Here is a 24,568-nt window from a genome sequence, read left to right on the forward strand (position 1 = left end):
GCTTCTTCTCAAGTTTCTAGAGCTATACTGCCTTACTTTTGGACAGAAATTTCCAATTTTTTTCAAGTTACTTAATCAAATGAGAACTCTTCAGAAACTTTTTACCACTGCATGTAATTCTGCCTCATGAAAAACATGTAGCAAGCTAGATCACTGCCAAAATTAAGTTTTCTTAATACTATCCTTACAGCCTTCTCACAGACACCTAACAGATCTCCAGGTCGGACATCAAAACATGAAGAATTCTATTTAAAAGCTGAATAAAAAGTATAGAAAGAAGAACACGAAGTAACGAGTTTGCATCTAAAGTAGGTGCTAAATCCCAATTTAGTTCAAATGGACAAAAAATCTGCTTTAAATTCAGGATCAGACAAGAACAGCTTTTCTAACAATATAGTTTGCTTCACTTACTATTTCTTGCATTACCACCACAAAAGCCCTGATAAGAACTATTTTGCTAAGTATTTTGACAGCACACTTTGCGTGTACAGCATATCTGTGTATCAAGCTTGTACAGCAGTTTTTCAGTTATACGTAATACTCCTGAAAGATAGGTTTATTTGAATAATCTTCTAGAAATATGGTGCTGGTTTATCTGTGCCAACCTTCTGCATTTTATTTATGCAGTGGAGGTTTATTAAAAATGAGCTCACATCAAGCTGGATCAACACAAAGATCAGGCAGGTTTTAAGCAACTAGCACAGTTAACCTGTATAAAATTCCAAGAACTGCCACACAGTGAAAAGGCACTGGGATATATTCTCATTTAATGTAGCTAAGACACATCTTTACATCTAGACATACACTGGGTTCCACAGTTTCTCTTTTTTAATGCATTGTTTAAATATAAAAGCTATTGAAATCTTTATTTGTACCTATAAAGCTATCCCGATGGTTTCTGCCATTTTAACTAGAGCTAGGTTATAGAGCTACAGCATATGAAGCTACCTGGGGACCACCTGACTTCAAATATCTCACTACAGAGCGAGAACTGCTGTGGGACACATGCTACAACGTTGTTCCGCGCGACACACACAGCCTGTGCTGTGGTATGTACTATCTAGATTCTAGAGCTTCAGAAAACTACTGTTCTTAGCCCTATCACATCCATGCAACCTGTTTAAGGAAGTAAAATAAATTACTTGAGTAAGGGGGAAGCACAGGGAAACGTGAGTTGATAATCAGACACTTGGTCTGATTATGTTTGTTTTAAAAGAGCACAGTATACAGATAGTATAGCTCCTATACATCAACAGAGGAATCTGTCCACTCTAAGTCTTAACGGATTTGTCCCCAAGCAACATCTTTCAGTTAAAAGCTCAATTATTTTAAGGTAACTAGTCCTCCTTATACCACTACACTATGACGGTACTTTTTTTTTTTTGCCCCCCGCCCCCCCCCCCCCCTTTTTTTTTTTTTTTTTTTTTGCGCTTTTTAAGACTTTACAGAGGAATCTCAGAAATTATAGTGATCATCACAACAACAGCTCTGGACATCAGAGACTCTTCTGATACAGAGGTTAATCACTCTAATCATAATTCTGAAACAACTTTCAGTCAGTTTAACTTAGGGTACTGCAGGTCCTCACATCGAATAAACAGAAAATGTAAATGCAAAGTACATTTCTTTCTGATTTTAAAAATGTGACTGTAGTGCTATCACCTCTAACTGACAATAACAACAACAGAAGAGAATTTGACCGTATGAGTTGTACAGTCTTCAGAGGGACAAAAGTGCTGCAAATACCATCAACACATACACAACACTTATTTTTCAGCTATATTTGATTCCTGAAAGACTTGAAAGTCTGTAAGATCTGAAAAGTACAATTTTCAATGAAGAGTAAAAAACCCCCTACAACTCCTTTTACAGTCAACCCTATTTTTGCTCCCCCCCCCCCCCACACACACACACTTTTTTAATGTTCCCACATCAACTTTAACAGATTTTACAGAGTTAAAGGACTGATTGCTATCTCGCATTTGACTTACAAAGAATGCCATACCTTAGTAAATTGACTCCAGATGCTGAAAAATGTTCACACTCAAAAATATGTATATTTTAATTTACATACATACACACACACACACAATTATATCAAATGAAGAGGGGTTTAACTAATTTTTACAGGAGATCCTGGGAGCTAAACTGCTGCAAGTAAACAACACCTGTATCACACTTTATTTTCATGTACCAATAGAATTTTCATTTCAGGAATATCTCCTTGATCTTCAGAAAAGGGATACATCTGTAAAGCAAATATCAAGTTCTGGAACAAAGACATCTGATAGGATAGAAATATTAACTGCTTCGGAGTGTCTCCTTGTTTCCCCCGCTCTCTCCATTTCAAATTTTAATTCTTAGTTGTATGAAGAGACCTAGAGAACTAACACAGTCCAAGCACAAAACTGTACGTTTTGGTACATTTTTCTTTTTCTGCCTTTTTTTTTTTAATATAATAATAATGCCACATATTTTTACTCCATGTATCTGCAAAGATAATCAACCCCTGGAAAAGCAGGCAATTTATTTTGTTCACTATGCAGGCAACAATAACAGCAAAGCTGTCAGCTATATCTCATCCATACAGTGTAGTTTAACCAGATTACCCAGGCCTAAAATAAGTGAGTTTTTTATTAGGAATTCAAACCTAACACCAAATATATACAAGACACTCCATAGGCTTACGGGTCAAATATAATCTAAAAGCAAACAGTTTACAAAAAACTCAGACTTCTTTGAAAATCTTCCCTTACCAAACAAGAAAAGTTGCTGTACTTAACTACTTTTCAAATTTAGCTATAAATCTAAGTAGCCTTTAAGCCCGCCCAGACCATTTTCTTCTCTACCAACACAGATATAACAAAAACCCCATGTATTCATATAGATATTTATTATGCTTCAAAAAGATCATATTTAGATGCCAATTCTGCAAATAGTTCAGTATGGGCAAAAATCTAGACCTACAGAATTTTATTCATTATTAAATTCCTATTTGGGTAGAAGATTCACAAAGCCTGAATAAAAACAAGATTCAAAAAGTTTCTAATTCATGACATCTTTTTGCTCAGCTTTTTAAAATTATTATGCCCTTCTCCTGAAATGAGTAACTACCAAAATCTTTATTTCATTTTTAAATGAAAGACCTAAAAGGGAACTCAGGAAAACAGACATTCCCTTTCCCATATTAGACTTGCTTTTTGTTTTGTTGGGGTTTCTTCAGAATCAGAAACGTACTACAAGTTCATAATTTAAACATACTTTTTGCTGTTGACTATCAGAACATAATAAACAAATAATTGATGATATATTTTAAAATTTAACTAGAAACTAATGCCCAGAGTCACATCATCATTTGGGAACCTAGCTTCAAGTATATGATCTTAAAAATTTCCATTTTAACTCGACAGACACTTACATGCTCACACAACAATTAACTAGTCAGGTAAAATCTCATTTCCACAGCTGCCAAGATCCTTCTCCATGATCAGCAGGCCTAGAGCAGCCTGACATGCAAGCTACACCCTGGTTATTAGAACTTACCTTTCCTTCCCTGTGACATTTTTTATTTCAGAAAGCCCTCATACCTGTATTCACTTAAAAAAAAGCACCACACAAAAAACAACCAAACCAAAAAACACTAGAATTTTTTGAGAAAGGAAAACTTTCTTTTGTTTTGCTTTGGTTTAAATCAAGTTTTGTTTCAAAGCAATGCTACAAGAGTTTCTGGTCTTGTGACATTCACAGAGGAGCCGACCTGTATCTAACGCGCAAAACACTGCTTCCACGGAAAGTCAGGCAGCCTGGAGACTTCACAGGTGGAAAGGCTGAACATTTCTTGTTTTCAGCAGCATGTCTAATTAAGTACTACATGTCTGTAATTTTCTGACAACATTTTATTAAAAAACAGAGAACGGGGCAATTACCAGTATACAACTACCAATGAAAAAATCTTGACCAGGAATATTAATTCTTCCTGTATAACAATTATGATCATGCTTTTAATCATTTTTGTAAGCGGAAAGAGTCTCAAAGATACTTCACTCTATCACACAGCTTATGACTCTGAAAAGGAAATTTTAAAAATCTTAATCATTGTATGCCTCTTCTCAAGTTTCCTATATCCACATTTTAGGAGAAATTAGATCAGAATTACAGTACTCTGCTATCTGCACTATCTATGGAGTAATTTCAAGTGATGTTTCAAGAAGGGATGGAAAAGTTATGAGTATCACAGGGATGACAACAGCCTTTCTTTCCTAAAGCATCTCAGTATGAGATAATGTTCAGTTCTCCATTGTTATTCAGAGGTTTTTCATAATTGTTTTCAAAACACATCTCTTGTAAGGTTCATTTTTCAGTATTTTATATACAAAACTTTCTTAATCAAGGATTCATTGCATCCAAGTACATTTCTTACAACAGACATTTTTAGAAAGCACTGTGAACCCTCACAGCAATCAGCAAAGATTTCTTAATTTCTTCCCAGTCTTTGATAAAAGCATAGAACATACCGTATCGGGAACTAATTTCTGCAGAGCCATACTGCCTGACAATTCCCTATTAACTCCTGTATTTTGAAATGCATTATTTGCCCAGTTACAGTCTATTTCATAAGCAAAACTGATGCACCGTGTCAATTTTTCTTTCCAAAACCAAAGGGATAATACAGCGCAGAATTAGCTTTAGAGATAAGAGCTCAGCAGAAGAATCTCTGCATGTGATTTGATTCTTAGCTCTGGAACTTCCCACACTTGCAAATCCAATAAATATGCCTGACTAAACTGTATCTTCTAGAAGACATATTACCTCCGAATTTTCAGAACCATTACTGAGAACTGTTCCACTATTACTTTCTCTCACTTGATCATGTTTTACCTTTCTTGCTAGGTTAAGGACCATTATTGTATCAGTTTTCAGTTCCCTATCTGGTATACCCGTAGTCAGATAAACTCACTCCTGAGGTTTTCTACAATAACATGTTTTTTCCAGTCCTTGAATCCTTCTCATAGCTCTTCTCTTCTTTACAGAGAGCAGATAACAGAACTAGGCACAGTATTGGAGACCAGATGCACTCTGCTGAACACAGAGCTACATTTCTCGTTAGTCTGCCGTTTACGTATTCAAATCTTTTCAAACACAGCTCAGCACTGGAAGCTCAGATATAGCTGATTATTCACTTTTATCCTTTTTATTTTCATCCCTCCCTTCCCCACAAGGCCATCCTTATCCTGCAAGTACACAGCCATTTTTCTTAGACATAAATCTTATACTTTACTCCATAAACACAACTCTCTGTCTGTACTGCTTACCAAGAGGTCCATTTTACCTTGTCTTCATACCCACATTTTTTCAAAAATTGCAGAATTTTCCAATAAATAGCATAAGGTTGATAACTGATGCACAGGGAAATAACACAATCCCAAAGTAAACACTTTGATTTAGTAATTCTCTGATCAAAATTAAATTAAGACTTACATTTAATGCAAAGGTTTGTTGACTTCCTATCATTACAGGTCTTTATTTAAAATGTCATGCGGTATCAACTGAAATGCAGACATCTACTGTGCCACTATTTTTATTAAAAGAATTGACACAAAAGAGTCCGAGAGGTTACTTCCCATAACTGATAATAACCACCATTAATCACTACATCTTTACATCTCTTAACATCTCTCTTCTATCAGACATCTCCTAATTACATAACATTAACTACCCGCCAGTCTCCTACAACTTCACAAGTTTTAAAGACTTACTGAAATTTAACACTGACAGTCTAAAACCGTGAAAATATGAGGTATTCATCATCAGGAAATACCAGTTTATCACCTCTGGCTGTAGCTGCTGGTAACACCTGTTTTGGTTAACAACACTGGTAAGGGGATCCATTTCATGATATATCTCACTTTTCCTAAGCCTCTAGTACCTCGTGTGATTTCTTCCCAATTACTCAATGAATGTCTCCATGTTTTCTACACCAACAATAATCAATTTTAACATTTTAATCTCTTATCAAACCAACACCATTTCTGCTGAGCCTCAAATATGAATAATTAAATTCTCTGCCCATGAATTTTGCCTTGTGTGTTTTCTACACTATTTGCTTAGTCCTAAAAGGTCATTAATATCTATTAGTATCAATTTGTTCTTTCTATTCTTTCTCCTCTGGAATACAAACTGGCTTTTTAACACAGCAAGACTTCTTTTCCTGCTTCAGCTTCCGGGGCAGCTAGCAGATAAACATAATAGCACAAACTGTTTCAGAGTAATTTTTTTCTCAACTCTTTATCCCAATATATTTAGCTAGTAAGTCAAAGGCTACGAGAGTTTATAAAGATAATATCATAAAGTTTTAACACAAGCTCTGAGGGATTCAGTACCTCAATGACAATGATTTCAAGTTACTCATCTACTTTGAAACTCACAGTTCTCTTACATCATCAGTATGACAATGAGCTTAACAGTAAGATCATCTCGCACAGGAATGTAACGCTTGGCAGAGGCTTCATCACTGCTTGAATCAGATGAGAAAAGAGAATAACACATGGACTAAGCTGAAGCATTTAGTAAACTCCTGTATAAAGCTGAAATTTCACTGCACAAGACACATGATCAACCCAGAGGGGCCTGTGCCAAAAACATTAACTGTTTCTAAATCAGAGTTTGAAATACTACTATATTAAAGTACAATACTGGGTTTGGATACATCCGTTATTTCAAAAACTGTCTAGTATTACCAACCAGAGCATACCGAGGACTGGTCAAGGGTAGAATATATATGATGTAGAGATAAAAATGTAAGAAGAAAATTATAAGGTTGTCTCAATAGTGATAAAGGAATTCTAGAAGATGGGCACAGCAAGGGTGCTGAAAGAATGAGCTAACCATTTCAAGGCCCAGTTTGCAATTTAACCTTCTCCAGACTTCTTACAGAAAAAAGGAATTCCTTTGTAAGTTTCTTGTAGGGTTTACAGTATTCATAAAGGCATAAAATCATTTATGCAAAGACATTCAAAATATTGAAGCAAATTATCCCCTGAAGTCCTTAGCAACTGAAGCTGATACTGCACAGTTTGTTGTACACTTGAAATCAAGAACAGAACTGGGACAGAGAAGCATCCCTATATGCCTGAAGCACTGTAATTCTTCCAGCCACAAGTATCCATGCAGAATTTGAACATAACTGTGCAAGAACTTTATCTACCATAAAACAAAAATTTCAGTTTACTTCTGATGCTTGATTGCTTTTCATTTCACCTTGCTGCATTATTCCACAAAAGTCAGAAGGTACTGTATGTCACATCAAATGTTCTTTTTCCTACTGCTGTGGGACATGAGTTCTCAGAAAATTCTTCACTCACTGGAGTGTACTTCTAACAAAGAGGAGCCAGAGCCTGCACAAACTGCTTGACAGAAAAATACAGAATGTATGAAAGCTATTTATCATAACTTTTTTTTTTTTTCTTCCCACCACCTTACTAGTTTCTGCACCATTGCTGAAATAAAGTGCAAGTATGGTAAAAGAAATACTTGAACTTGAAATCTACTACTAGCAGAAATAAGCATTGGAACAACATGCTACTTATCTCTTCCACTCCCTGGATGAAGGTTTTCTGTTCCTTAATCACCACTGGGGGAAGGGGGTTGGGGGAAATGATCTTCAGCAGAAGGGATCACTGCTTTACAATACTTCGGACTACAAATCTTTAAGTCCCAAGAAGGATGCTGAGAATGAACTTAATCCTGAGAATACAACTAGTGTGACTTAAAAAGCTAAATAGCTCTGTAAAATTGTAGAGTTCTGATGAGACCCTGTCCCATTAAAAAATTCAGATCCTGAAATCACTCCAAAGACCAGGCCCATCTGGGGGGAACCAGTATTGGCTTTATGTAACTCCTGCCTGACAATGGACTTAGGTCTTCTTAGACAATAAGCTTACAGTGCTTGTGAATTTCCAGCAAAAAGATAAGTATGGTTTGTAAATAAGCTATTACTGTTTAAAGAAGCTTGTTTGCTTTTTCTTCTTGTTTTGTTTTAAACAGGGACAGACATACTAGAAAAACGTTAATTTTAAATAGAATTCCTTATTGACCTACCAACTAAATTCTATTTGTTTTTTTAAAATTACTTTTCATTCCTTTGATAGACTGTTGAAGTAACACATACAGTGTTTCCTATCAGATTATAAATACACTTCAGAAAAAATTATTATGAGCATTAAGATTGAACATTTAAGGACTCAAAATTTTGAACACATCAGATTAGTTGCATGGTGATTGTAATACAACCAGAGTATATGTATTGTAACAGCTTTTAATTACACAACCTTGTACTGTTCACGATACATCTCTATTATTATTACGTAGGGAAACAGAAGTTCTGTTGGACTGGAAAAAAGTTTGGAGAGGACAAGTATTTTCGCAAAATGAGCTGAATGTACCTATTCTGAATAAAAGTTTTATGGAAGACACTGAATTATGTATAAATAGAGTATGATAAATCTGCATTATCAAAATAAGTTTTCCTTCACATTTCACCTAACTTGAACATTAACTGTGAACAGGATTATCATACCTCTGAAATAATGATTTTAATAATTTTTAAGAATCTTAACAAGTACTCTAAAGAAAATGGAAAAAGCATGGTAGCTTAAGATAGCTGCACCTAAGAAGGTTGTTTAAAAAAAACAAATGAGGAGGAGATTCTTGAAAAAGTGCCTCAAAAGCTTTGTTTCATATGGTCTAACGCATTCCTGATAATGCTTCTTTGAAATAATAACGCAATTCCAAGTAAGAGTCAGTAAAAATCTTTTGGCTTAACTTCCCCTGCATTTTCTCTAACTACATTTATATGCACAAAATCTTATTTGAGGTTTTGGGTCAAATCGTTTAGATTCACTTGTTGGATTTTGTTACTGGACAACACAGAGGCATCTCAAAGAGAAACATCAGTACATCATACCTCTGTGTTTCCAATAATACCAGTAATACTCAAATGCCCTTCCTCACTGTAACTAATTGTAAATTGCCCGCTAAATGCAGAAAATGCTTTACGATAAAGTGGAAAAGCAGCACTACAAGCATAAGAAAAAGGGGAAAGCAGGGAGAAGAGTACATTAAAACAATAAGCTCAGACTGAAGCGGAAGTTACAAATTTAGAGTTCATGCTTGAAGGCAAAGATATCCAATCTGGTTTTGTTTCTTTGGGGTTTTCTGGTTTTGGTTGGGGTGATATCATTTATGGATTTTGTTTGTTTGTTTGTCATTCATATTCTCTAGCTCCTTCAAAAAATATCACGATTTCAGCAGACAGGTCTAACACTGGCTAATAAGAATCCACAAGTATGCTTAACAGAGGTGAAATTACAGGCTGAATATCATGACAAAGGTAACACCTGCCCAGTATTTCCATCCAGGTATTTCAGAGCTTTTTACAAAGGGAGTTTAACATTATCACTGGCATTTTATAGATGGAAGAACGAGATGTAATAGAGGACAAAGGAAGGAAAGATGGACCTGGCCAGGGAAAGGCCTGTCCTGGGAGCTGACAAGACCAAAATATTTTAAGATAAATATAAGGGGGGAAACATGGGTCATTCACTTCAAACCAAGATCTTGTACTTCCATCTGCTACCCAGTTACGACAATACATAATCCACCGCAAAGAGATTATAAAAGGAGTAAGAAAGATCATACCAAAATAAGTCAGAACACTGATCTAAATTGGTTGGATGATCTCTGTCCTCAACAGATATGAGGTTAAGTGTTTTTAAAACCGCATTTTACTCAAAAAGATGGACAGTGAACTGGGAGGTTTTGTCACACACCATTTCTCCCTATTGATTTCTACATTAAAAAAAATATTTTTTTCTATATTGTTGCCACTGCTATTGCCGTTGTTGCCCGTAATAAAAATTTTTTGCCTGTATCTAAAAAGATTAATACAATGTGGTTTTAAGATCAAGGTTTTAAGTACCTGACTTGTTCTAAAACAAAGTTATTTGTTTCTCGAAGCATGTATATTTAAAGTATCTCTTGCTTATACAGTGAAAATATATAATATAAAAGCATAAACCTCTGTCCACAACCAAATATTCAAGTTCCATTTGTCTTTCCCCCCAAAAAAAGAAAGATTAAGTAAAAGATCCATTAAACAACAAAAAGGACTAAATTTCAAAGTTACAAAAATGAGGTATCAGATAGTTTGCTTTTTTTTTAAATCCAAATACAAAGGCATCAAAAGAAACTTCAAAGCAACAAAGACTTTGGTAGATACTGTATTCTGCAAAGTCATTCCACACACAGGTTTACTGGGAACAGAAAGCCTCTCACAGCCCCAGATGCACATAACATTTAGAACAGAGGAAGAACAAACCAGCCAATTTCAATTGCTAAAAAGCACACAGGAATATGAAAATGTCATCAGGCTCACAGGGGCCCAGATTCAGAATATCCTTTTATGCGTTTAAACTAGTAATTCTCCATATAGACATGTTGATTTTTTGTTAAGCTAAATTGGGAAAAAATAATGGAGACCTACTCAGCACAGCTGACATGCTTGTGTACTGATTTTGTTTGCTCTATGAATCAGAACATACAGACAATACAGCCTGCATAAACTATTGCTTATTTTAGCTAAACCTGTCATGTGTAATTTCCAAAGAACCTATTTTCATGCAACTTATTTTTTCCCCCCTAGAGCCTCAAAACCTGCATTTATATAATACACAGGTCAATCTACTAAAACCACCTACAGCATAGTGGTATCTATATATGGAACAAAACTTACTCTTCCAACAGTAATATTCTAATTTTTACTTTTTCCCCCCCAACGCAACTTTCAAGTTAATTTAAATGATATGCAGTTCTTGAAAAGCATACTCAGAATCACAGCTAAAATAAAGACACATTTTGAGGTAAGACAACAAATCCAATAAATGCCTACCTGAACCCACTGGAGATGAGCCAACACTAAGACTTTGTAAACTTCCATTCCTGAGCAAAGTTGGAGATTTTTGAAGACCAGAGCTTGTCACACTTCCTGCAGCAGATGCCACAGAAGAAGTTGGGGAAGCAGAAGAAACTGACAGATGGGAAATACTTTCTTGATTTTTATTTCCTTTGGGTCTACCAGGCCCATGTTTACTTTGCTTATTTCCTTTTCGTTTCTTCTCTGTTACAGTTTCTTCTTCTATTCCAGAAGTTTGAGCTCGTTTGTATGCTGTAGAAGTAAGGCTTGAATTACCTATGTCTCCAGGTGAGCTGTCAAAGTTTTTAGATTGGGAAACAGCTGATGATGAAGGGAGACCAACTAAGGAAGTGAAACAATTGGCACCCCCCTCTTGACTCCCAGCCTCTCCTTTATGTACATCTTTGGTTGACAAAGCCTGTTGAGAATGCGTGAAACTGTCACTTCGCAGATCTGTGTCTGTAAAACTCAAAAAATCCTGGGGAGACTGAACTGAACTTCCAGAAGATGACTTTATGCTCCCAGGAGTGCCCAAAAAGCTGCCTAAAAAAGAAAGCAAAGGGCAGGGGGGGAGAGGAGAGAGAGAGAGAGAGAGAGAAAAAGTACAATTTTTGTTTCCTGTAGTTGATGAAAATTGATGGGAAAGATTAATACCTTAAAATACAAAACTTTAAAATACAAGGACTTTAACACAAAAAGTGCTACCAAGAGCTAAAGAATTTATATTTAAGACAACTCATTGCTTCTCCTGCTGATCTTCACTCTGCTAGATCTGATTCTCAGATTCCTATCAGAGATTCAAATCTGAATGAATAAAAAGAGAACAACAACTTCGCTGCTTAGGTAACTTTGACATTCCTTCTGTTTTAAAGCCACAACAAACACTTGGTGCAAGTCATGGCAGGGTTTTTTATAAACATACACATATATAAAAAGAAGGCTGATGGAAACATGCTATGATCAGGTCTACACTATGTCTACAATCTTCTTTACCATTCTACCTAAATCAAGGGTCTGACACAGGTCAAGGGAACAGCAATTGTACTTCATTTACCCTGGCTGAGGAGGTGTTCCATAGAAGAGGTGTTTTGAAAAAGGACATGAGAGGAAGTGGAGAAAAGCGTATAAATTGGCATTTTAAGACTTCTTTAGCACTGTCAGAGAACGATAAAGATCTTTTGTGTAATAGAATTACATTGCTTCTGTAATATTTGGAATGCAGTCATTTCATCACTGTGTTAGCACAAGGCAGAAAATGGAGCACACTTCAAATACACACATCAATTTTCACTGAAATTCAATAATTTTATATGGGTGGATGCTGTGGGTACTGTTCGGTAGAATTCAGACTGATAACTACTAGCCCATCAAGAAAATCCTCCTAAATAGAACAAGAGGTACAAAAAAAGTCCTTGAAAAATCAGTGGTTTATCTTTAGTACGCCGTTAAACATTATTAAGAATTCCATTTCAAATATAATTTACATTAATACAGCAATTTAAAAATCATAAACACACTGCTGGTTTGTACTTTAAATAAGTTATATAGACTTAATTTAATGCAGCTGTAACAAAAATACATGCATATACCAAGTATCTATTTTGCCATATGCAGTGAGCAAGATTTTCTTTAAATGCAGGATTCCAGAAGACAATTTGAGAATTTAAACAAAAAAACACTTCAGTCTTTTTCAAGTAAAAAAGCCTGAAATATTACAGGAGTTCCTGATAAATTTAGAAGTGTTCACTGCATAAATAAACTGAAAGGAAAACCAGCATCATAAAGGAGAAAGGACATTCAGCTACTATACACCACAGTGAAAATTACGGAAAAGCAGTTACTTTAGAGAAGGCCTAGTTTGTTGCATTTCATAACATGTTTTATTAGTTAAGAAATAAAAAATAGACATTTTCTTTTTTAATATTTCTTCAACTATGACAAAGATGCCATAAATAAAATTTTCTTTTTAGAACTCTCAAAAGTGCATTTAGTGGGTTTTAGCATGTCCAAAACATCAAACTTTTTGTATTACATAATGTAAATAAACTGTATATATTTGTCACATAATCATCATCTACTTATGTATTTCAATGACAGAAAAATGAATGTAAAAAAGTCTGTCACTTTGAAGAAAAAGGCACATTTTAAATGTCTTTACCTTGAAAAATTATTTAGGGGCCACCGCATCCTATATGTTAGGTAGTCCAGTTTCGTTCTAATATGCACTAACTAAAAAACATTGGTATTATTCCCATAAAGAGCTAAGAAAGACCCCTTGACTCAAATTCATGTTAAATTTTAACCCAGACTAACTTTTCAGCTTATAAAGAAACTTCTGTTTTTATCAGGTAAAGAGAATACCTTTACAGTCTAAGCAAAAGCATCAGTTTTGCCCTGTAAAGATGCACGACCTTCTTTTTCATGTTATGACAATGAACACTTTTTCCCTGAAAAAAGTTATTTTTCCCCAAAGTGAAAAAACATTCTTATTATTGAGGATAAAAGATGAACTACTTTTCAAGTTTTACATACATAAAATTTCTAATTCATGTCCAAGCAGAAGTCGTGTTACAGCATAACAATTAATACCTTGCTGAAAAGGGCTAGCTGCAGTCACAGTGGCTCCTGGATTTCTTCCAGCACCAGGCTTTCTTCCCCTCTGACCTGAGTTGTGACCTGCAGATTTCTTCCCTTTACTCTCTGACCCTCTAGCCTCTGAAGAATCTTTTCCACTTGAAACGTGTGTAGAAACTTCCTGGAAATTTGCATTTGTAAATCGAGCTGTGGTATCTTCCAGCCGCTTCAAGGAGCCTGACATGGAGTTGTTGCTAGTGCTCGTGTATGTCTAGCATTTTGATAAAAGAGACGAAATAAGAGAAAAGAAAGTTAGGTCACACAACAAACTGTAACAAAAGAACTACTTAAAAGTAGTTATTCTTTCAAATAAACTTAGAAGTGTTCAAATACCAAGGTGACTGCTAATAGCAGGAGTTATGTAAACTGAATTGCTAAGGTTTTCAGCAAACAACTGAAGTCATAAAACTCATTTTGTGGGGATAAAAAAGGCATAATAACATCAGCCTTGTTTGAAATTTTTACTTCACCGAGGTCAATGGATTAATCTCAAATCTATGGTTACACAGTCTTTATATGCTACTTAAATAGAAAATTGTTATTTTACTACTTAAAAGTTAAAAAAAAAATGAGACTTTAAACGCTTTTCTGAAAATACAATTTTTATGCAGTTTGTTTCACCAAACTTGTTCCATCAGCTGTGGAACTGATGAAGGCTTCAGAACCTAAGAACTTGCATTTTTAAGCCTTTGGTCTCAACACTGAACAAAAATCAACTCCAACAAGACCAACTGTCCCTTATATCTTCATTTTCCATCATCGCATCAGGATTCCTTGCCATCTGAATCATCCCATTCAGCCAGATCCTTAAGTATCATCAAGTAAAGAAGACATGTGCTATCTATTTGGCCAAGACGTATGCAGGAATGACTGGCTACCCACTACAAACCTGCTGACTGACATGAAGGAGAAATGGTAACATGCTTTTGGGCTCCTAATGCATTTTTTTTCCTCAACCCCTACCCATGCCCAAGAATGGCCCTTCTCCTACACCCATAAACTCTTCACAGGGCTTTCAAAAATGTTACCTTAAGGCCTGTTATTCTTCATTAAATTTTGTCAGAATTGTTCATATTGGTGAACAGTAGTAGAAGTAAGTTCACAGAAAGCAGTGAAACGCTGTGCACAGCATTAGGAAATCACACAAAGGTATATAATTGTTTTCATAGTAAGTAAAAAAAATAATTTACGATAGCAGAATTTTAGTATCAGAAGAAAGAAAATGAAAAAAAAATTAGGGAAAAGGAATTAATATTATACTGTTATTTATACTCAAACCAGCTATTAAAATAGCCTTTTATTTTAAGAATAAAGCTTCGTCAACAAAAAATACAGATCAAACCTAGACTTATCTGTTCAAAACGAGGTTACTTTGGTTTTCTGTTGTTTGTAGAAGAGAGTTTACAATAGTATCTAAATGTCTCTATTAAAGACCACATAAACACATACTTCTAAAGACTGAGCATACACACACACTTCCCTTCCCTGATTTGGATGCCTGCTGAACTTAGGCCTACAGCAGAACATTTCTTATCTTTACATACAGCTTTGTACAACTGTTATAAATTTTTTTCCATATTTTTACTAAAACAGCCAAGACACTTACATAGAACTTACTTTTCAGTTGCAACTGCCAGAAGACAACTAAATATGCAAGCTTTGAGGAAGATGAAAATGTCAATCTATTTGCATAGTGCCCTGTATGAATTGTTATGAACTGCAATAAAAATATATTACGGATTTTCTGAGTAACAGTGAAGAAAAATCAGTTTAAGTCTGTTAAAATACAACATTAAAAACAATTTACCTCAAATTCATATTACTATACTGGTAAATGTTTCTAATGAAGATGGAGCCAACTTTAAGGTAAGTTTAGTTGTTAACTTTTTGAACTATTACAAAGTCCACAAGTATATTCAATTTTCCCGAAACTGATGCATCATTTGACCTGAGTTAAGAAGCTGTGGTTCAAATCTGGGTCATTTGAACAAAGGGTTTCCAGACATGCATTAACCCAAACCAAATGTCAGGCTTTTTCTAGGATCCAGGATCACTCCTCTTACTCAAAACCTTCCTTTCCTAATTGTTATTTCCTATCCATTCAGTTGAATATTAATTGCAAGGATAACTCTCTATAGGTATCAACAGTCATAGTTTGATGTTATCTAGTACCTCTTCCCATTACTGCACAATTTTTTTTTAATTTACTGAAATCTATGTGCTTACTCAGAATATCTTGGACACTAACATGATGTAATACACCCCAAGCGAAGTAAAATTGGTATCATTTGGTCAGTATTTCTTTCCACAGGTTATATTCCTTACTTTAAGGAGTTAATCACAACAAAGTGCCCAGATACACATACATCAACTGCTTTGAAAATCCTTGAGATACACAGTATCTTGGTAAATGACCTAAGGTAAAACTGCAGCACAAACTTTGTATTATCAAGCTAATTGGTTCATACAATAACCTACCCACCACCAAACAAACTGCTTTTCTAAAATGCTAAGCTCTAGAAGACAAAGGCCTAACAGAACAGTCTCAGAAAAACCTTAGTATGTCATAGAAAAGTTATATTGTTTGTTTGGGTTGGGGTTTTTTGAGGTCATGAGTCAGAGTGGCAGGGAGCAAGGATCTGAGGAGAGAGGCAGAACATCTTTGGTTATTTTCTGCCTGGCTTCTGTGGCCCCCCCAAGCTTACAATTGCTGTCCCCTCCCAGCACGTGCGTTTTAAATGGAATACACTGCTCAAGGCTCCCTGCTTCACTGCTCACACAGCAGTCAGTTATGTTCCTTCATTTCAGTACAGACATACCCCTAAGATGCCCCTGATGTTGCCACTCAACTCCATTCCTTGGTTTATCTGGGAGGACTTGACTCATTTCATGTTAATCCAGTTCTCAAAAAAATCAATGATTATTTGACAGTGCAATTTCCAAGCTAACTGTGTGTGTATTAGGGTTCCTTTATGCTTCCCCTAAACCAGTTTGCAGGTCTTTTTCTGAAAAGCATGCCTTCACGTTGCTTGGTGCGCAGAATGCTACTGTCATTTTTACACACCCCATATATCACTCTGTGCGCCCTTAAGAATTATACCACCCATCTGTAGCAAGTCCTAGAACTTCTGGAAAAGCTTCAGATTTACAGTAAAAGTGTAATAATCATTCTATACATAGTACATCCCAAGGCTTGAGAAGCCTTTACCCCCATACAGATGTATAAGGTGGTACTCTTGCACAGAGAAGGGAAGGACCATGGCAGGTAATCCCCCACCGAAATACCATATGGTAAGAGCATAAGCCAAGCAAAAACCAACCAAACCACCCACAAAAAAAAACCCAAAAAACCCCAAAAAACATGGAAAAAAATGCTAACATGTACATATACCCCACAGCCCACCATCCCACAAACACCACAGTGCTGCAGGATAGTGATGTTCCGTCATACCAAACAGATACTTCCCTATTCATTCCCTTCCGTAACCCACTGCAGCAGGATCTGAGCACCTCTCTTGAGGTGAACTGAGGAGGGTTATCATCATCATCTCTACTATTACAGATAAAATTCAGTCAGCTGTATTTCCTGTTTGCAGTATCTTTTATTTAATTACTGACTGCAATTTGAACACAGATACATGTCTTGTGTATCTTTGTGTACATCAATGTTTTGGAGTACCCTTAATTAATAACACATACCTATACCCCCACCCCAATTAAAAAAAAAAAAAAAGTGTAAAGAAAGGACAACTGTATTCTTCTGGTTGTGTTAAACCATACACATTTTTGAACTCTTGATACAAGCCAAAGCTAAAACATGAGACAGAAGCTTTTATCAGGACTAAATATAGGACTGATGTCTCTTCCAAACTGAGAGGAACTTAAAACAGCAAAGCAGAAAATTGACTCTTAACTTTTTTTATTAAAAAAAAAAAAAAAAAAAAAAAGAGTTATCAGGAGTTTCAGGAAACCATTGACTATTAAGTCTCACTTAACAGCATCAAAAAGAATACAGCAGAACCAGAAACAAGACTGATTTATCAGAAGCATGTGTCACAAATAATGGGACATTAACAGGTACACATCCTCAAGTTAATAATCCTACTACTGAGAATGAAGAAATAGCCAAAGCATACTGAAAAACTAAATTTCTTGTTGTGATTCTTGAAGTTGATACCATTAGTTGAGGGAATAATTCCAGAGACTAGAGAAAGTTTCAATTATTCTACCCTGTCCTGACAAGATCTTGGCGTACCATATGCAAACAGACACATTTGCTGAATACTGCATCTCAGCAATCAAACTACATACAGTTAACACAAGCTTCAGCATCTTTACTAAAAAACAGGCTCTGCACTGGTGGCTAACTAATTCAAACCATGATTCCTCAACTCCGATGTCAAACATTTCCACATGAATGAGACAAAAGTTCTCCAACTCTGAACTCCTAAAACCCATTTTTCAATACTGCTGCCCACTCTGTAATGTCATGACTATTGTTATTTTTTTGGTGGATAGTAAAAGCAATTCTTGTATAGTACAATGAAAACTGTCATTATTTAACCCTCCACGTTGTCCCTTGAGTTAGGTTTTTGCTCGCACATTACAGGAAGGAAAGACCACAGAACCTAATAGCACAAACTGCTAAAAAGCAATGGGATATTACAAGCACAGTGAATTTCAAAGGCAAGATTTTCTAAAACTTCTCTAATTATTAAACACAAGTCAATGAAATAAAACTTATTGGAGTACCAGTGGCACCTGACTGGGGTCATTAATCACTTGCTATTCAATTACAAAACTCTAAGCCTTTGTCCATATGATAAACCTCAAAGTATTTTAGGATTTTACATTATAGGAAAAAGTATCAAGTGTGCTTGATACAGCATCTATGTCATTATAAAGTTCCTGTATACAGAGTGGAATGATCACAACAAGAAATTTCAACATAAGCAGCTGAAGTGGAAAAGGATGAAAATACATTGACTTACTTTCTCTGTAGTTACAGTAAGAGATGGAACCAAGGATGGCGAGGACTCCGACTGCTTCTTATATTTTTGCTTGTGTTTATCTTTCTCTTTGTATTTCTATAAGTTATAAAAGAAAATATAACCTAAATTCAGCTTCATCTTTAACATAACCTATCTTATTTAGCATCAAGCATTATCAAAAGATAAGAGATGGTAATAATGTTCTGTGCTATTTTAATGGAAACAACACTAATGTTTTGAAATTTTAATAATACAATTTTATAAAAGCAAATCAAGTATTTAATTTGCTTTCAAAGTACAAACTGAAATTCTTCAATTATAGCCAGCATTTATGAAACCACTGTTGTTAGTAATATCCATCTTCCCAATGATCGATTAATCAACAAAAGAAAATGGATTAAAAACAGACATGGCTTCTGCTTCAGAGGTCTTCCTGCATTTCTCACCAAAGATTTCTATCTTCCTGCATTTCCATACCTGCACAGTATTTTTTCTTGGGATGCTACTGTAAATTAATGCAAGGTTTTAGCTTTGGCTCCCCTACTGACATCTCCACGCAGAAGAATGAAACTTGATTCAGATTTTCTTTCCAGAAAGGTGCATATAGTTTACATACTAAATAAGTATCTTCTTCCATATTAAACTGAACAAAATACCAAAAGCTATACAAATCAAGTGTGCTTTCTAAAGAGGCTGAGAATTTAGGGTTTTGTTTATTTGTTTTAAAAAAACACAACACGAAGCATTGGCAGTGTGAATGAAATTGTGCAGAAAGAAAAAATAATTTCTTAACCCAGAGCCTTCGGAATATAATAGAAGCCTTCCATACTGATAGAAATCAATTCAGAGAGGATTACAGAAGCAGAATGAAAATGGATTTGTATAAGTAAGTCAGGCAAATACAAAAAAAATACAGTCTGACAAAATTAACAATTCAAGTTATAATACAGAAGTTCAGTACTTTTACCAATTTAATCAAAAACAAGTCTACATAGTCACTTTTTCCTTAGCATCCTAACATGGTTTATTTAGACAGTCACCATCACAACATGCAGAGAAACTGCAGGTGTGAGAGAAAGTTACTTGTAAGCTACTGGCACTGAAGTATTTTGCTTCTTTAACTACGTATTTGTGGAAATTTTGTGTACTCAAACAAAACTCGGTAGAACAACATGATCTACTGCTATTTGTCAGAATGACTGCTTCAACAGAAAGCTACCAAAAAAAATGCATACGTACGGATTGACACAAGGGGTTTAAAACTCCCACTGAGCAGCTTGAAAAGATGAGGAAGACAACTTAAAATGTTAAAAGTCTGAATAGCTTTATGAAACTCAGTAACTGTTTTGAATCTTAAAAATAATCCATGCTGATCCTTCTCTAATTATCAAAATTATTATCCAGACCCCCAAAAGAAAACTTAATTTTGTTCAACAGCAACTGCACAACCACTCTCACCAAGCACCAGGACAGGATCTAATTTGTGCATACTCTATTCAAGTATCACCAAGTACCAGCTTTCTGTTTCAATCACAGTGGAAGAAATATAGCTAGAAAGATGCTGATAACACACCAGTGCTTCACCACTGCTGAGCAGTGCCTGCACAGCATCAAGGCTGTCCCTCCAACATTCCCCCCTCACCAGCAGGCTAGGGGGTGGGCAAGGTCTGGGGAAGGGACACAGCCAGGACAGCTGACCCAAACTGACCAAAGGGATATTCCGTAACATATGATGCCTGCTCAGCAATAAAAGCTAAGAGAAAGGGGGGGGGGGGGGGGGGGGGCGGCGCCGGGCCGGGCGGGAGGGTGTATAGGGGGGAGCACATTCATTATTTATGACATTTGTCTTCCAGAGTAACCCAAAGCCCTGCTTCCCAGGAAATGCTGGACATGGACATCACCTGCTGCTGAGCAGACTGTAACATCTTTCGTTTTCCTTCACTTCCACACACCACCTTTGTTACTGCTTTATTAAACTGCCTTCACCTTGACCCACAAGTTTTTTTCATCTTATTTTCTCCCCCCCACCCTATCGTGCTGAGGAGGGGCATGATAACAGTGGGCTTGGTGGGCACATGGCATCCAGCCAAGATCAAACCACCACAATTTAATGCAGGCTTGTTGAGGTTGCTATAGATCAGGGAGGTTCTTTTTGTTTTGATTTGTTTTTTTGTGGAGGGGGGTGGTTTTGTTTGGGTCTTTTTAGACCTGGAAAATATACATTTGAAATTTAAAAATATATGGAGAAGAGGGATTCAAATACGCTGCACAGACTTTTCAATAATTTCTAAATATGACAGTCTCAAAAGTATTATCTATACTGCCAGAAAACAAGCAGGGAGCAAGACAAAACAGAAGCATCTACACCCACAACTGCCATGTTATCCACCAGATCTGTTGATCCAAAAGCCTTTCATCAGTGCCAGCTATGCTAGCTACCCAGCTTACTATACCATCAGTGTACATGTTTAGATAAACCTGAGTAACAATTTCACTGATCCCCAAACAAGCTTCAAGAAGGAAGTTACAAAATAGAAACCTAAGCCACTGTCCAAGTTTCCTTAGCTTTTATCATTTTACTAGGCAATTCAAATCACGCAAAAGAAATTTATTTATAATTTTGGAGCCAAGAGGCAACGACTTTAATATGCTTTAAGATGAAACTTCACAGCAGTATCAGTAAACAATGGGAAACATTTAAATGAACATGTTTTACAACTCTTCTGTTGACTTTCTAGTGTTTTTACTTTCAGTGTTAATTTTGTCTGAAAGGACAGAAATAGAGAATTCTGATCAAAGGACAGTCAGGAGGACTTCGACATTCCATCCAACATTCCGTTAACAGACTAAAGTCACTTTGATAGTAGTCTCAACAGAGAAGGATGTGTCAAGATGGAAAAAAGGAATACAAGAACAGGGACAAGGAAAGGGTCATAAATGACTATGAGCCTGGAAAGAACATGCTGTAAGTTCTATAAAGCGAAGCATCAGCAACCATATCAAATTCCTCTCCCAGATCCAAAACAACACAAAGTTTGCCAGGACAGCTTACCAATATTACAGCTTACCACGCTGGGCCACTGGAGGGGTACCCCACCCAAAGGCCTTTTGCATACAAAGATCTCATCCACAGGAACTCTACTGGTTTAAACCCACATTCCCTCCTCCTTTTAGGTTATAGCTCCTCTAACACTCTCTCCTCTTTTTTTTTCTTTTTCTCTTGTTTTTTCTTCCTAAGGGAAGTTCAGAAGTCCTATTCTGAATACGAATTGACTCCAGATGCAAATAACAAAGAAGTGGAGAACATTTCACTGCAAGAAAACCTTTGAAAGGAATGCTCAGGTTTTACACTGATAAAATAAAAATTTCAGCAACAACCTGCTGAGATGAAGAGATTTAGTGCCCAACAAAGTGACTCCTCGGAGTTGCACCCTCTTCTCAACATAAAAGATGCATACAAAGCATTAGAGTTCTGAAATACCCACTTTTGGATCCAGAAAAGGAACAACAGAGGAACATGAATTCCCACAATATTTAACAAATATCACAGCTTTCAGTCAAGTCTGTCTCAAAGGACACACAAAGTAGCCATCTTCCCTACTGCCAGAAAAAGAACAAACAAAACAGCTGGCCCTCCACAAAGTCACTGCATGCTTCACTTTTGTAAGACCTCTTCTGATCAGCCACAGCTCTAAAAACAAAACAAAAAAACCCACAACACAGCAGCAGCTCACTAAGATAACATCCACTCAGAAAGCCATGTGGAAACCCACCATTCTAAGGAAGGTAACAATATCAAACGTCTGATCTTTCATAAGCTTTACTGTATGGATAAAAAGGGCAGAAATTACTCTTAACAAGGACTGAAAATAATATTGCTAGTAAGTGAAAGCTAAGGGAACCCTGACAGCAGACAGAACCCATGTATCCCATTTATATACTCAGACTTAAATTTTTTTAAAGATTCATAGGCATACACTGAGATGTTGCCAACATCTGTAGTTCAACATAGTTGCCGAGCTGAAAAATGCAATGCTACATTCCATAAAAACAGAACTTGGTAGAAGAAACATTCCAAGGAAAAATACATTAAAAAACTACAAGGCCAACTACAAAATTGACAAAGGAAGCTTCAGCCTTGGCTCACAAATAGGGTTGGCCACAGACCAGATACAGGTAGGTCCTGAAACCTTTTTTACTTTAAGAAACATAAGGCTCGATTGCCACGCAGCTGCCTGGAACTTGAAGAGCTCTGATTTATGATGTAGCAAAATACCAATACAAAATATCTTGAGTTCATATGTCGTATCAATCAGAAAGCTTTATTTATCACTACGGATCTCATTTTTTGCTTTTGTTTCTTGGCTAAAGAATTATGTACTATCTTCTTAATTCCAAGAGCTACATGCTGCAAGATAATGAAACAAATACAGCGCCAAGATTTCTGGAATTCTATAGCACCTTCTGCACATTGCCCTCTTGTGGGGTAGGGGGGTGGAAAGGGAAAAAAAGCACGTTTTCATTTCTTCTATTTCTTCCACAAAGATCCGATCTACAAAATTATTACATAATATGATTTCACAAATATAGTTTGGCTCCATGTCTTTGGGTTTTTAGTTCATTTACACATTGGATCACTCTGAAGATCAGCACTTGCTCGTTCATTAACATACTTTCAGAGGGAACATTTATCAGACTACTGAATCAAAGTATCATATCATTGAAATATCAAATTAAGGATACATGTATCATTTTATCTTAGCTCTGATCTGTTACCAGCAAAATACATGTCATCGAATCTATCTTTCCACAGTTTGGACCTCATGCCTGGGAAGACTAAGTAATGGAAGAGAATGATAACTTTTCCAGTACAGATGGAACGGGTGAGTTTAATGGCATTATTAATTCATAAAATATCCACCTGGAAGTGTCATTTAACTTTTTCAATGTATTTACACTTATTTGCAATTTATTTTTGTCTCAGGAATACTGAAACAAACTCCTGCAAAGAGGTTTCCACGGTACTTCATTTCATTAAACTACGTGATGAAGTTCACTGTTACCAAGGGGGGGGTGGTGTGTTGAGTTTCCCGAGCCCTCTCTCACCTTTCTCACGTTGCTTAGCTTGTCAGACCTTCTGTGTGCCAATTCAAACTGCTAAAACAGCAGCAACAAAAACCAAAGTGCATTGTTTTCTGCTCTTTTAGCAAGTTAGGTTAGTTTACTGAAGGAGCATGAGAGATTGACAGTAGCAAAGACAAGAAGATGTACATGCAGAAGAGAGGAGCAAGAGCTCACCTGCCCAGGAAACAAGATACTAACTTCTATTTTGAAAGAATTAAAACATATGCATGCTATCAGCAAGCACTAGTGCTCATCCCTTTAGACAAAAGTGCTTGGACTGATCTTGAAGTATTCCATTTTTATCCCCTTCTCTATTACAAAAACAGTAACCCCACCACCACCTTTAGTTGTCCCAAGTTTTCAAACCTTAACAATACTTTCAAATCTATTTTCCTTAGTGATTCTTATAAACAAAATCATTTGAACGTCTAAAATGACTGATTTTTCCTCTGCTGTTTCTTGACTCCTTCAAATAATTTCAACATATCAGAACATTCGATTAGCACAGAGTACTCAGATTTGTGCTTTTGTCACTTACAGATTTTCTGCACTTTCTGTCACTGAAGCTTGTAAATCCAGAGCTGTCACCATCAACACTAATAAAAGGTTAATAGAAAGCTGTCCATAGTTCTTGCTAATCCCCTATATAAGACCTGCTTGGCCTCTTGTTCATAACTAGTAGCTATGAGCAATATAACCACAACAATCCCAGAATGAAAGATGCCCGTGGTCCACAAGTTTCAAATTCAAATTCTGATTTATCTTGTTCTGACAAGAGCAACCCTAGCTCAGACGTTCACCTATCTAACACTTTATACAGTATAACCCACAGCAGGAAAACTAAACGCAG

General features: G+C 36.1%; 1 protein-coding gene across 6 annotated transcripts in view; it reads right to left on the reverse strand.

Moving 5' to 3' along the window:
• MLLT10 (MLLT10 histone lysine methyltransferase DOT1L cofactor) overlaps window positions 1-24,568 on the reverse strand; it is a 136,917-nt gene that overhangs the window by 52,178 nt on the left and 60,171 nt on the right. For all 6 annotated transcript variants that reach the window (XM_055709381.1, XM_055709383.1, XM_055709379.1 and 3 more), the window contains 3 exons: window positions 18,595-18,690; window positions 13,559-13,814; window positions 10,946-11,512 (listed from right to left, as the gene is read on the reverse strand). In XM_055709381.1, the coding sequence (XP_055565356.1) occupies window positions 10,946-11,512; window positions 13,559-13,814; window positions 18,595-18,690 (919 nt within the window). The remainder of the gene's footprint in view (window positions 1-10,945; window positions 11,513-13,558; window positions 13,815-18,594; window positions 18,691-24,568) is intronic.

Source organism: Falco cherrug, chromosome 4 (genome assembly GCF_023634085.1).
Source record: "Falco cherrug isolate bFalChe1 chromosome 4, bFalChe1.pri, whole genome shotgun sequence".
Lineage (NCBI taxonomy): Eukaryota > Metazoa > Chordata > Aves > Falconiformes > Falconidae > Falco > Falco cherrug.